Source organism: Parus major, chromosome 7 (genome assembly GCF_001522545.3).
Source record: "Parus major isolate Abel chromosome 7, Parus_major1.1, whole genome shotgun sequence".
Taxonomy (NCBI): Eukaryota; Metazoa; Chordata; class Aves; order Passeriformes; family Paridae; genus Parus; species Parus major.
In genome coordinates, this window is record NC_031776.1 from 268,689 (window position 1) to 283,909 (window position 15,221).

A 15,221-nucleotide genomic window follows, 5' to 3' on the forward strand; every position below is an offset into this window, starting at 1 on the left:
TTTGCTATAAAAAACTCTTTTTTTTTCTCATTTTTGTTAGAAAAGGATCACAACTAAAAACCTTAAATTAAAATACAAATGTTTAGGGTAGTTGCCCAGTGGCTAAAGTGTTGGCTTTCTGAAAAACTTCCCAACCTGTCACCTGAAAAGTCCTCAAGTTTCAACCTGGATCCTTCTCCAAAAGCACCTTTGGCGTTCCAATTCCCAAATCTGTCCCTAGGGAGCTTCCAATGGCTACTGTTAGAGTATGCATTTATTACATATATTTTTTTTCTTTTTTCTATAAATGCATCATAAATATTTTTCTCAATAATTCATAGGAATCCGGTTTCTAAGCTTGGAATACATTTGGAATATACATTATACACATATATATATTTATACCTAACAATTTAAGCAATATCTCATGCTAGTTGCTTTTAATAAAAAGCATTCCAGTCTTAAAACCTGCATTTGTGTCTAATACATGCTTTGACAACCAAATTGATAAGTTCAATTACTAGATAATGTAGAAGAGAGAGAAAACATCTGAAAATTGGTTGTTAAAAATGGTTGAATTTCAAAGACCCAACAGTATTTGCCACTTTTTTTGGCAACTACCTTAATTTTTTTCCTTTTTTTTTTTTTTTTTCTTTTTTCCTTTTTTTTATCTCTGAAACAGCAATGAAAGAAAACAAAACAAATCCAAACTTGTCGACAGTTTTTGGAGACGCTCTGTTCAGCTGATGCCTGCTTCCCACCATCATGTCAGCACAAGCCAAAAAGTCTTCCTTCCTGATGGCAGTCCTTGGCTTTCCCAACCAGAGGAAAAATATTCAGGAACTGCTGTGTTCTTTGTGTTTTGTTTTTTTTTTTTGTGTTTTTTTTTTTTAATTAATTTTTACTTAAGGCATTGTTCCTCAAACTTCAGAAAAATCCAGCTGCACCAAATCCATCAATTAAAAAAAAAGGCACAAACTCATCTTCAGATGGCTTTGGAGACAATAAAGCCGACTCCATCTGGGCTACCGTTCCCCCCCTTCTGCTTCCCTTTTCTTTAGGTGTCAGATGAGTCCCTCGTTCCCTGTCCCTCCCCGTTAAAAATTCACCATCATCTCCCAACGTTCCCGTTCCGACAAGAGCTGTCGTTGACTCACAGGCAGGCAAGAGCCATTTCCAAATATCCAAGAAATGAAAGTACACGATGGGTTGAGTGGTTCAAGCGGAGATTGCTCAGTTGTGGGTAATCAACTTTGTAAGCACCAGTTTTATGTTAAGGTTTGTTTGATTTGTGTTGTTGAATCTTTGACTTCTTTATTATTCTCGTGTTTTGTTTTTGTTTATTTTTTGTTTGGCAACTCTGCCAAAGACTTCCAGGCATCATTCCTCTTTCCGCTCCCGGTGAGGACCAGAGGAAGAGTGCCCAACGTGTCAGTCCTTTGCTGCTCTTCACCAGCGGTTCTTTTTCGGCAAAAAGAGACTCAAAGATGCGGAGAGATTTGTTTTTTTGTGTCGCTTGCTTTGCTTTACTCCTGGCTGTCCTTCCATGTTCGGGAAATAACCGTGACAGGACGCAGGAGTAACAAGAGAAAGCTTCTTGGCAGAGCTTCAAGACGAAGACGAACAGACAGGAGAACTCCAGCTCGAAGGTGGGTGCTACAGTGGAGGCTCCTCTTCCATGGGTTCGTCCTCAGGTCTGAGGGATCCACAGCCAGGCAGGGTGGGAGAGGGAGTAGAGAGAGAAAAGAGGGTTGGGTGTGACATAGTTGGGCAATTCGTGGTGCCAAGTCTCACTCCTTATGTTCCCATCACCTTCCCACCCAGCCAGCAGGGATCACCTGGAACTGAACTCGCCATCAGGAAGGGCTTTTGGACAATCTCACTTGGGCAACATTAACATTTTCCCCAGCAAAATAAATCCCTTTTCATGGTCCAAAACCATGCTCAGAGCAGAATACTCAGGTACAGGGTGCACACATAGAACTCATGGCTCTGTTGCTCCCCTGCAGCCCAGGAGGTCTTTTGGGAACCCACGGGGGACAGCGGATGTGGGGAACGTGGCAGCAGCGGCTGAAAGGAGAGGATTAACCTGGAAGGCTGTTCCTCCTGCCTGGGCAGACCTGGAAATGGGATGGGAGATCACTGACCTCTTCTCCGCCGGCTTCACGCCCACTGACAGTGATGCCATGGCCGTCACCGTCTCCGCCTCCTCATTCTCACACTTCTGGGCCTCCACCAGGGAATATCCCACCGTGGAGGCGAAACGCTGGAGGGAATGCCAGTATTTGCCTGGGGGAGAGGTGACAACAAGGCCATCAGGGCACCATTCCAGCTCCTGCTTTCCTAAATTCGGCCACCAGCTTGGAACTGCCCAGAGAACATTCATCTGATACACTCTCTCACTTTAAGGGCCTTAGGTCCTCAAATAATTCCTTTTCTACTTCAAATCCCTCAGAAACTTCTAGACTTAAGGGAAAATGTGCTTGGAAATGTCTCCCTACCAAAAAACGCAGGAGAGGGAAGGATGCAGTTCAGGTCTGGACCCAGCTGCTGACTGCCATGTGCTTTCAGCAGGCAGATCCCCGAAGACTAAAGAAGTCTAAGGGGTATTTAGAGCCATTAAAGTTGGAAAAGACCTCCAAGATCACCAAGTCGAAGCTTCATCCTCCAATGTATTTTTTATGTTGGCAGTTGACCTTTTTGCATTGGGAAGAGCACAGGGAATGCTCCAGAGGAAAGAACTTCCAAGAGTTCTCCAGGCAAGATTCAACACAATGATTTTAAACTTCTTGGCTAAATAAACCTAAAATATCAACAACTGCCAGCAAAACTCATAGACTGTCCTTGGAAGGGACCTAGAGGGATCATCGAGTCCAATTCCTGACCCTGCACAGGACATCCCAAGAATCCCAGCCTGTTCCTGAGAGCCTCCTTCACTTCCATGCCTAATTAATAGGTGCCACAACACCCAACAAGACTTGTGTTATTCAGAAGATACTTAATTGCTTTTGTGCATCCTCTAATGGCAGGACAGTCTGTCCTTTACAGAGATTTTATGGCTTTCAATTATCGCTGGGTTAACAGCTGGACTGGATCATCATGAAGGTCTTTTCCAACCTAACCCATGCTCTGGTTCTGCAATTCCCCCTGAAGGGCTAAAGCCTTGCTGGGTATGGCTCCATCCACAGTAACACCAGTTTGTGGCTGCACAAAAACCCAGTCCAGGGAGCAGTGACCGCCAGGAAACTGGGAAATGGCAGCATGGAGCTGGCAGAATAATGGAGAAGCCCAAGGGGTGTCCCCCAGGGAACCAGCTGGGTGGGTGGGGCTGCACTCACTGTGGATCTCAATGACTTTCTCCATGGAATGCACCGCATTAGCGTTTGCTCTCTGCTGGAAAACCTTCTCCGGAAGAGGGTCAAGCTGGAGAGAGAGAGAGAGAGAGAGAGGGGAACATCAAAGGAATGTCACCATTGAATCCCAGAATGGTTTTGGTGGGAAGGGACATTAAAGTTCCTCCCATTCCTTCCCTTGCCATGGGCAGGGACACCTCCCATTAGTCAGCTCTGCAGTGGGAACATGCCTGTGCCATCCCAGGGAAAGGCCCGACAGCACTGCTGGAGGAATGTTTTAGGATTTGTTCTGTTTCCTTTAGAAAAACCCAAGAAGAGGAGACACCTCTGCCCTTCCAGGTTCTCCACTAATGAATGAATCCATCCCAAACCTCCAAGGTGGGGCTGCCCAAAACAAGAGATGTCCACTGCTGTTAACTGTGCTGAAAACATCACTCAAAGCCCAACCAGGGATGTTCCCCAGCAAGGAGCAGTTAGAGTTTAATAGTTTAAAGTACCTATGGCAAAGTTTAACTTCTGCTCAAAGCCAAGAGAAGCTGCAGCCAAGACTGCTCTTATAAGCACATGGTAGCCATTCCATAGGTACTTCACGGGAGGCTGCATTCCAGATTCAGTAATTATGGACTGCACTTTTTATTAATTCTCCACTCTAAAAATAGTTCCGCTCCAAACTGGTTTCTGTATGACATTAAGTGAAGGCAAAAGCAATTCCTGGATAAGTCTCTGAGCAAGAGCTTTCCAAGGCCCCTTGGTTGACACTGAGACAAAGCACATTCTTGATTCCAGAGCACACTCCTCCTCCTGAAATAACACTCACAAACAGCCTCAGCCTGTGCCAAAGGGAGCGAAAAACCTCGGGGCATGAGGCACCTGGTAGTCATCACCTCCTTGTTTGAAGGGCAGAGGCTGGTGATGCCCAAGATGGACTGAGCAGCTCTGCAGGGTAATGGGAGAGGAATGGTGGCTGACAGGTCTGCACTGCCACCAGCAGACCTCGGAATCATGGAATCATGGAATGCTGGGGGGTGGAGGGATCCTAAAACTCATCTCATTCCCACTCCCTGCCACAGGCAGGGACACCTTCCACTATCCCAGGCTGCTCCAAGCCCCAATGTCCAACCTGGCCTTGGACACTTGCAGGGATCCAGGGGCAGCCACAGCTTCTCTGGGCACCCTGTGCCAGGGCCTGCCCACCCTGCCAGGGAAGGATTCCTTCCCAACATCTCATCTAACCCTCTGTGGTTAAAATGGATTAAAACCATTCCCTCTTTTCCTGCCCCATCAGGACTTTGTCCAAAGTTCCTATCCAGCTCTCTTGGAGCCACTTTAGGCACTGGAGGAGTTCTCCCTGGAGCCTTCTCCAGGCTGAACAACCCAAACTCTCTCAGAATGTGTCTAAGTCTCTCTCTGCACCAAACTCACCTCTGATTTCCACTGAAGCCCTGTGAGCTTTGCACAGTTCTGCCACCACAGCAGGTCCATTCCCCAGCCCTGACCCCCTCCCCAGTGCAGTAATCAGCTGCACAGCCCCAGCTCTGGTTTAATTTCCTGGCCAGTTGGAAAGGAGCTGGCCCCGTGCTTCTCCCAACGCGGGAGTTTTGATCTTGGCCGGTGGACGCCGACTGGGGGGACTGGCACTGTTCCCCTCATTTCCTACCAGCCCCAGTGGAGCTCCAGGACGGCTCCTGAGCCAGCCCAGCTCCCTGCAGCCTGCCCTGGCCACAGCTGCCTGTCCACGTGTGTGCAGGCAGGATCCTCCAACACGCTGTAGATCAAACTGCATCAAAGGGCTGCGGCACAGAGCTGCAGCCATTCCCCCCCTCCCCGACTCTCTTGCCTTCAAAAGGTTCGAGGAAAGACCTGGATAAAATGAGTGTTTCCTGCTTTCTGATGTGTGGTAAGTCAGGGAATATTGCCCTAGCTGCACAGCCCACCTAGTACATGTGAGAGCAGGTCTGTGTTAAAGTGTCCTTGTAGCTGTGACTAAAATAATCAATGTTTTTTACCTTTAAAGATAATTCCCTCTGCTGAATGAAACCACCCAAGCAGCTCACAGCATCCAAGGTATCCTGAGTGCTGAGCTCTCCCCACAGCCTCACACTCCCTAACACATCCATGGCTTGGATCAAGCACTTAGTAAATAAGTTGTTGCATGTGGTTGCAGTCAGCCTCCTGTGATCCTAGGAGCACACTGAGCAGGAGGAACGACATCCTCCAGGCTATTCCCACTGCTTCCCTTCCCAAGTGCATCCTGCACCCAAAGGTGGATGAAGCCAGAGGAATTGCATATGGAGACCACTTAAAACAGATGGGTTCTACAATAAACACCTGACAGAATCCAGGATGGTCTGTCTTACAGGGGACCTTAGAGCTCTTCCAGTCCCACCCCCTGCCAGGGACAGGGACACCTTCCAATATCCCAGATTGCTCAAAATCTCATCCAACCTGGCCTTGGAAACTTCTGGGGATCCAGGGGCAGCCACAGCCTCTCTATGAAACCTGTGCCAGTGCCCTACCACTGGAACCCTCATTTCCACGCTGGTGTGGCAGCTGCCTCCTGAGTTTTCAGCTGTCCCGAGGGCTGAGTGAAGGCTGGAGCCATTCCCCGTGCCCAGAGCCCTGGAGAACTGCCTGGCCAAGCACAAGGAGCAGGATGCTCCCTGGACACTGGGAGCTGGGATGCTGGAAGCTGGAAGCAGGTGCTTCTGATGAATCCCAGCTGGTTTCTCTCCTGGCCTGGCTACTCCAGCCTCCCCCTTAACGCTGAGTGTGGATGCTCCAAGACAGAGCACTTCTCCATCAGGCTGGAAGTCAAACTGCTCCACACCTCCATGCAGATCCAAGCTCCAACTCCCCAGACACCTGATGGTCACTGAACTACAACCCTCCCCAGAAACCAGCTTCCACTGGAGACAGACACACTGCTCAGCTCCTCTGGTGCTGCACCTTGGCCCAAACTAACCGTACCCAAAAACCCTCAAACATGGTTTCAGGTTGCACCAGAGGAGGTTTAGGTTGGATATTAGGGAAAATTCCTTCACTGGAAGCATGCTCAGGCACTGAGTCAGGCTGCACAGGGCAGTGGTGGAGTCACCATCCCTGCAGGGATTTCAAAGATGTGTAGATGTAGCATTTTTTCATTAATCCCACCGACACTACAAGTTGAGGGGAAAAAGGCAGAGAAGATGGAGCATCTACTGTTTTCTCTGTAGGAAAATACCCTGACCTCTCCAGAACCCAACACCTTGGTGTATTTCTCTGTCTGGCTCTTGTCTTGCAATCACCCCCCCGATCTTTCTGGCCAATTTCTCCGACACAACTGAGGCTTTTCCTACACAGAAACATGCAGAAAATTGAAAATATAACTCCAAGGAAAAAAATCCAGCTGCAAATCATGTCAAGCAAGCTGCAGGCACAGGCTGTAGGACTAGAGAGGGGAGCAAAGAGAAGGGAAGGCTTGCACAACAAATTCAGAAACTAATTAAAGGAGCTTTTTTTTTTTTTTCCAAGAGCACAAAGCAAATTATTTGGAGAAAGAACAAACCAAAAAAATCATTCTTAGCTGCTTCCCTCATCACATGGACTGCAAAGCACAGGTGGTTTTTGAGCACAAAACAAACACTCTTTAAAGCACCAAGTGTCACAAGGACACAAAACCATGACAGGAACTTGGCAAATGGGAGGATGAGACGCCCAAACCCCAGGGGGGAGGAGGTTTTGGGGGTGCCTGTACCTCGTTTCCCAGCAGGGCTGACACACAAGCCTCCGAGGCATCGCAGATGGCCGTGAGGTCGTGGCCACCCTCCAGGGCCAGCACGACGCGGCCCCCGGCCAGGCCCATCAGCTGCTTCGTCAGGTACCCGAAGCCTGCAAGGAGGGAACAGAGGAAATGCAGGAGAAGGGCAAAGGTGGCGGCTGGGATCGGGCTCCTGGCAGAGGATCAAAGAGTCAGGGAGAGGAATTACATCATATTAAAAACCCAGCGGGGATTTGAAAGGGCTCGGCGCGTAACACGAGCCAGGTTGGGCTTTAGCGCGCTCGCCGCGCCGCTCCAGCCGTGGCTTCCCTGCGATGGATCCGGCCATCCCCCACCAGCAGCATCACCATCCTCCCCCTGCCACCCCTCAGCACCCCAAATTACACCAGCAGCCAGAATTCCCTTTGGAAGCAGGGAAAGGGGAGGATTTCTGCTGGATGTTGCTTTGGGGGAGGGAGGAGGAAGGGGAACCGGCCCAGTTTGTGTGGGGATAGCAGCAGCGCAGCGCCCCGGAGAGATTTAGGTTTGACATCTCGTTCTCAGCAGACGGCTCTTCCCGTCCATAATATGCTATAAAAATTCCAGGGGCACCCTGCACTTTGATCAGATGACACACAATACATTTCTGCCCCCTTTAAACAAAACAGAACCAAGCAGTGAGGATTTAAAAAACGTGTCCTCGAAGCAACCTTCCCCCTCCAGGAGAAAGAATTAAAAAAAATATCAAAAAGCGAAACAAAGGAAAAGCCAGGGAATTTCTACCCTCCCTCCCCACTCCCTGCTTTCTGCATTGGAGCAAACCCCTTTGGGAGTCAGCAAATTAACAAATTAACAGGCAGAGGAAAACATCCACTGCCCAGCCCATAACTGGTTTTGTGAGAGAAGCAGAGCATGGCAAATTCAACCAGCAGGTAAACAAGACCTTCCCTTTCCCAAGTGGTTCTGGATATCTCAAGGAGCTTGTCTCTTGTAAACCTATTTCACTTTATTCTTTATATATAAAGTTTATAGGTTCAGCCCCTTTACGAGGTATTAAAGTTCACTGTAGAGAATAACTTTCCTGGCTGGAACAAACTCTTTAAAAATAATAATAAAACTCTTTTTGCAAGAAAAACTGTCCTCTGGATTAATTGAAATGAAACAGTGCCAGGTAAACTCCACATAACCTGGGGAGTGGATTTCAGTGCATCTCCCAAAAACATCTCGGACCCAAAGAAAAAAGGAAGGTTTGTGGGTCTTTGTAATTAATTCAAAGGTGGAGAGCAGAAATACTCAGCTCAAAATTTTAATAAGGTGTCCTGGAGGAAGAAATGAACTTGTAGCAATGAGAGTGTTTACAGCTGGTATGGCCTTTTTCTGCCATTTTATATTAATGCCAGCATAACTCTCTAATTCAGCAGAGATGTGACTACAAATAAATTACACAATATTACATATTGAATATTTTGAAGTTGAAATATGCAATGTTTCAGAAAAAGAAATAAATTAAGGCTTCAGCCAGGCCAAAATATGCATTATAAAAAGATAAATGCCATGAAAATGGAAAGAAAAGGGATGGAAGTTTTGCCATTGAAAGGAAAGATCTGAAGTAGATCCCACAAATTAAAATCTGGGAACACTGCTCTTTAATCCCTAGGACAGCAGCAAAAGGAAAACCCCCACTTACATTTTGCTGACAGATTGTATCCTCCGAGGGGTGTGGGGTGCCCTTCCACAGCATCGAAACCAGATGACACCAGCACAACGTCTGGGGCAAACTCGTTGGCAATGGGCATCACTACTGTCCTGCAACACAAAATATCCATGGCACACGTGTCAGGGTGGCTCCTGAGCAAAGGCAGGGGTGTTTAAACCCTCATTCCACGGCAGCAAAGCCCATTTATTTCCCTACAAAGTGAGAGTCTGGCTGGAAGAACACCTTGCACTCTCTGGGGTTTCCTCCACCTCATGTTTTGAGCAAGGGAAATGAGTTGTCACCCCTTGTGTTTCCCATTTGGGATCATATCCTGATTTGCATACATGGGATAAGGGTAAAAGAAGAGGGCATCTGGCACAGGCTGCAAAACAACCTAGGAATCCTCACCCCCAAGGCATTATCTCCGAGTCCTCCCTCAGAACATCTCCTCCAGGCTTTGCAAAGTGATTCCTTCCCCCCTTGCTGCAGTCCTCATTCCCCACAACAAAAGGCTGTGAGTGTCCCACAGGGCAGAACAACTTTTGAATGCAAATATCCCACCCAAACCCACCTCTCCCAGTGCCAGCTACCCTTGATGGAATTGCTCAGCATCCCCATCCTACTGAGTATTTAAGTTGTATTTAAATGAAACAAGGGCTCTGTTCCTGTGGTTTCTCACCAAAAGACCTTTTTTCCCCCCCCTCTGGTTTCTCTCTCTCCAAACTCCACAATTTCTCCCCAAAACCTACATGAGGTTGCAAACATCCCATTCCCCACATCAAGACACACTTCCCAAATTATGTTTTACCCATTGTAACTGCACCTCCTGAATTCTGTATGTATCCCTAGAGCAACCTGACCTGTAATTTTTTCATTTCCCCATCCTAGGAACAGCCACCAGCCAGGATAACGTTCTACAGCAAGAACTGAAGTTATTTTACCCACATCCCAAAGCACGGACCTGTAAATCTTTGCACACACGAGAACCTCACACTTTATTGAGTTGAGTCTTTGTGTGATGCCCTAAAAACAGAACCATGGGGGGCCTGTTCTGTGCTGAGATGGCTCAAGTGATATCAGGATGATCATAAAAGCTCCCAGTTTTTGCCACAAGGATATTAAACATCTGCCAGAGTCAGCAGCCTGTGACATCCAGCTGAGCTCATGCCCCTGTGCAGAATTTATTTTTAAGGGGGCATCAACCTCTGCCAGGCACTGAGCAAACCCATCCACAAGTCTCCACTGCCACCACAGAGCAGGGACAGGCACCAAAAAAACCAAAAGGCACCCCCCACACCTCCCAGCTTTAGTTTTAGGGTTTTTTTAGAGTTTTTCCCCCAGCTATTTGCCACAGCAATCCCCAGAGCCTCGTGCCATCGCTGCCGATCTCTGTGCGCTGACACAGAGACCTCTGCGAGAAAAAAGGGATGCAGTTTGCCCTTAATCCAAACAAAATCCCAACAAGGAATTTGAATTTTCTCCTTCAGTGATGTGATTGCCTCTCTCCATTTTGTCCCTGGGGGATGATTCTGTGAGGAAGACGAGAGTACAGTTTGGTGGAAATTCTTAGGAGAAATCCCCTCCCTCACTGAGGTTTGAAGCAGCAATTCCAGAGCAAGTGCAGTGGCTGAGGGTTTGTTTTCCCTGAGCTTTGAAGTGCTGCTGAGCTCTTTCATGCCTAACCCAGGGAAAACAGCTCAAATCATCGGATTTATTTCCCCCCCTCCCTGAGTTCTGATGCCATGGGAGCTGCAAGGATCTCAGTGGAAGTGTGGGATCACCAGAGCCAGCCCAAAGGTGTGGGGAGATGGTCCATCAGCACTGAGCAACCCGTGGGATCCCGGATCCATGGGGATTCTCAGCCATGGCACAGTTCATGGAGCAGGGAACAGCTGAGAAGGACCTCAAAAACCATCTCATTCCATCCCCTGGCACGGGTGTCCAATCCTGCCGGGCTCCTGAGGAATGGGGTGGCTGGTGACCCTGGGCTGGAGGTGGCTGCTGGTGACAGTGACAGAGGAACCCCTCCAGCACAGCCACACAGCCCCCAGGGCTATCCCTGAACCCTGCCAGGGGCAGTTCTAGGAGAGAAAAAACCCTCTCCTAATTCCAGTGTGACACCAGTGCCCCAAAGCCACAGCTCCAGCTTTGATGCTCTCCACAGACGTAAAACCAGGAGGGTCAAAGCCAGCACTCCCTCACTTTGCCTTTCTAATTTAAGAAAAAAAGACAAAAAGTCCGGTGTGTTTCCGAGGCTCCATCTGTGGACAACATTTTGGACACGAGTCATCCAGCTTTTTGCTTTTCATTTTCCCTTGTCCACAGATAAAACCAGCCCCTTTGCTCAGATCCACCCCAGTAAAGCCAAACCCTCCAGAGGAAACAGGGATTAAACTGCGAGCAGCCCTGTGGCTTTGCCCTGATGATGAGGCTATAAAAAAGCGCCAGAAATTCAAATTATTACCCAGGAAATAAGCAGTTCTGCCTGGAATTGGGTCTTTGAAAGAATGGCTGAGGTAGCTGTAAAGTTATTCACTGAGGAATGAATATTCCTAACACTGAATATTCATTCAATCCATGTAGAAATTTTTTTAAAAACAGGGAAACTGAAATTTCCCAAATTTCGGAAGCTTGTTGTGCTTGCTTAAAATAAATGAAATCCTTTTATTTGCCTGGTTACAGCTGAGCTGAACAGCTCTACACGAGAGCAAACTGAAGGCTGCAACCAGCAAAACCTCCCCATTGTGTTCTACAATCACTTGGGAGAGAGGAAAAGATAAATGCAATTTTAGATCTATTTTCCAGAAGGCTGAATGAACAATTTTTAGCCTGGCATTAGCCAATTCCCCAATTAAATGCCTAATAAACAACAGGCAGATGAAACAGTCTTACAGAGGGTTATTTTGGGCTTTAAATGCTCAATTGCAGTGAGTAAATTGGTGAAACTTAGAAGGCTGAACACTTTTTTAGAGACTTTTTTGCACTCTCAGCCACATCCATGTTTTATATATATTTTTATATGTGCCATGCATAAATTTATATATGTTAAGTGTCTATATTTATATTATGCATATAAATATATGCATCTATGGATATATATTTTTCTATATATCTTGTGTAATTTCTATATATGTTATGCATATATGGTTTTATACACATTATATATTTTATATATATAAACTAAAAATGTTATCCACAGGTTAAACAGCTTCCCAAGAATTCTGGTCTTTGCTTCTCCATGGTCATTTACTGTGTCAAAAGGGATTAGGAATTTGGGGATGAAATCGGCATGGGGAGAGCATGAAATTGAAAATACAGCAACAACTATTCCAGGCAAAACATCATCATCTCTTCCCCCTCCTCCTCCTCCTCACTCCTGAAATGGTTTATGGATGCAGGGAAAAACCCAAATCCCCCCAAAATTGGTTCCTGAACTTGTTTAATGCTGTTTGAAAGCAGCAGGAGGAGGGGGAAGCGCAGTTCTGGCTTTTTCCTTCTGGTTGAGGTGTTTTAAATAAAAACAAACGTGGAATCGAGCTGTATGTAGAATTATGGATGTGGAGGAGACCTTGGGATAAGGGGAAAAAATTCTCAGATACAACACAACTTCTGGAATCATCATGAAAATTTCCTTGCAGCTATTTCAGAGGGAAACTCCTGTGGATAAAACATTTTTAATTTTACTAATTGCTGTTCCCATGTAATAAGGAACCAGACAGAGCCTTCCCATTTCTCCGGCAGGTTCCTTAGCCCGGTTTGTACCTGGATCAGGAGGACTGAGAGGCAAACAGGATTTCTGCTCATGTAAAATGTTAGGGAACAACAAATCCTGGTCCAAAAAATGTCCCTGAATTTTACAACTGTTTGTTTCTGTAGCTACAGAGTAACAGCAGAGACACCAGGAACATTCTGAGGTGTTCAGGGCTTTGGGAACAACGTGTCCAGCATTTTTCCCATCAAACTGACCCCATTTCTGCCTGATCTGTGAAATCTGGGATTGCCCACAAGCTCGGGGGGTGAGTTCAGGCACGGGATGTGGAGCTGACCCCGGCACAGCCGCTGCTAGCACGAGCTACAGGAGCTCCAGGCTCCCAGAAAAATCTCCAAATCCCTCCTGATCACCCTCTCCCCCCCAGAGGAACAGGGCACCCCTGGAGTGGGGACAGGCACTGATTTCAGCCCCAGGTTAGGAAGGTAACAAGTGACAAAGTGCAGGGAAAAGCACGTTTTTAACTCTTCATTTCTGATATGTCTCGGTGGCATTAAGGATCATCCAGAGGTCAGGAGAGCCTGGGCACCCCAAGACTGGGGAGATATTTGGAGACAGGATGAAAATCAGTGATGTGAGTTCCCATCTCTTTTTTGGATGGAGCAAAACCACACTGAAACAGGTTTTCAGCGTGAGGATGAGTGGTTTCCCTGGGATTTATTTATTCCCTCATTTCTCTCATATAGAAGGACAATTATCTCAGTTATTTTCCTTTCTCAAACCCACACACTGGCTCTTCCTGAAATACAACAACAAAAAACGAGGAGCACGTTGCTTACTTAAGAATCTGCTCCTTTTACACAGAAAAAGGACTTTTTTTCCCCAAAAACAGGCAGGCATGTGAAGAGTTAAGGCTTAAAAAAAAATAGAAAAAAAAAGAAAGAAAAAGTCTATCAGTATCTTTGCCTAGCTCAAAGGATTTCCACTGATTCCTCTCCAGACTTCAAAGCCTCACAGTTTGGCATTTGGACTGGTTTGAATTAAAGCTCAGTTCTCCACTGCGAGTTTCCAAGTTCATGGTGAAAATGCCTCCTGCTTCTGGAGTTCATTATGGCCAATTTTCTTATCTTTTCTTCATCTTCGGTTTGATCCCCAGCAAATGCAACGTGGCATTCAACGGGGTGGAATAACAAGGTGCTGCCTTGAAGGCATGTATTGTCTCAAGGGGCTAAAGCAAGAAAAGAAGGGGAAAAAATAGGATATATGACCCATTGCCTTCACTTTCTAACTCTCAGGGGACTATAAATTGTGAACTTCAAAGCGTTATTTTACATTAAAATCAATAGAAAGATTTGGGGGGTGGGGGGGGAAATGTTTTTCAAAGGAGCTGGTTAAGATCTAAAAAGGTCACTTGATAATGGATTATCATGGCCAAACTTGGCGTAGGATTTAAAAAAGAAAGCTTCTCATTTAACTTAGGGTTAAACTGAAGGTGTGCAGGTTCCAGGAGGAACACCCCTCAGCTCCCCCAAAACTCCCCACAGTAAGGGCTGAGACCAGCTCCAGAGGCTGTTCCTAAACACCTGCAGTGTCCAGGCAAGCAGAACCCAGGAATGGCTGGTAAAGGCCTCACTGTGCAGCCCTGAGCCTTTTCCAGGAGCCTGGAAACTCAATTAATACTTAATTATCCCCATGTCCCCAGCCCCAGGTACTCTGGCTAACACAGAGATCCATCCTGGGGACTGCTGGGATAGCCAGGCTTCCCCTCTGGAGCAAAGTGCCAGGAGTGACACCAATAACAGTGACTTGGTGTCATTTTAAACCATGTGTGTTCTCTGAGGGCTTGTTGATGGCAGAATGAAGAGGATAACAGGATATAACAGGGAAGAGCAGAAAACAGCACTCCCAGATTTCATGCCATCCCACAGGGGTGATATTCCAGAAATTCACACTCTGTATTCTGGCAAGTGTAGGTCTGCCCAAGCTGAGGCCACCAGAGGTGCACTGAACCCGGTGTGAGGACAGGAACCCACCTGAGATTGTTGAAGGAGAGACCAGGCTGACCCATGGCACAGGAGAGCCAGGGGGTGGGACAGGACAGTGTCTAAGGAAAATCATGGACTGCTTCAGGTGGGAAGGAGACTTAAAGTTCATCCAGTCCCACCCTCTGCCATAGGCAGGGACATCTTCCACTGTCCCAGGCAATTCCAAACCTCATCCAACCAGGCCTTGGACACTTCCAGGAATCCAGGGGCAGCCACAGCTGCTCTGGGCACCCCGTGCAAGGGCCTCTCTTGGATGAATAATATTAAAATTTTAAAACTTATCAAAGGCAAAATTAAGGAGGAGGAGAAAGAAACCCAGCAAAGAAAAATACATTTGTGAGAGGGAAAATCCAGTAGTACCTGAAGGCAGTTAAATATTCCGTGTCTCCCATGGGCGGATCCAGGCCACCAGTAAATGCCATGTTAACATTGAAACCAACTCCTGCTCCTGTGCCAACCTGGAAAAGGGAAACAGGACTCTTAATTAGCAGATTCTGGCAACACATCTTTGCTGTTTTCATGTTCTCCCAGCTGAATTTGGATTCAGTAGTGAGGTCCCTGGTCTCTGAAACAAGATGGAAAAGAAAGCTCCTCCACTTTTTTTCTTCCTTCCTGGAATTTTTTTTGTTTCCTCCTTCCAGGAAAATTTTCCTCCTCCACAGGAAAATAAAGATCCTCAGATCTTCATAGGAGCTGAGGACCA

General features: G+C 46.9%; 1 protein-coding gene across 7 annotated transcripts in view; it reads right to left on the minus strand.

Moving 5' to 3' along the window:
- HDAC4 (histone deacetylase 4) overlaps window positions 1-15,221 on the minus strand; it is a 175,288-nt gene continuing 160,067 nt past the window's right edge. For all 7 annotated transcript variants that reach the window (XM_033516228.1, XM_033516225.1, XM_033516226.1 and 4 more), the window contains 6 exons: window positions 14,879-14,976; window positions 8,756-8,874; window positions 7,066-7,199; window positions 3,318-3,402; window positions 2,127-2,268; window positions 1-1,675 (listed from right to left, as the gene is read on the minus strand). In XM_033516228.1, the coding sequence (XP_033372119.1) occupies window positions 1,636-1,675; window positions 2,127-2,268; window positions 3,318-3,402; window positions 7,066-7,199; window positions 8,756-8,874; window positions 14,879-14,976 (618 nt within the window). In that variant the 3' untranslated portion in view covers window positions 1-1,635. The remainder of the gene's footprint in view (window positions 1,676-2,126; window positions 2,269-3,317; window positions 3,403-7,065; window positions 7,200-8,755; window positions 8,875-14,878; window positions 14,977-15,221) is intronic.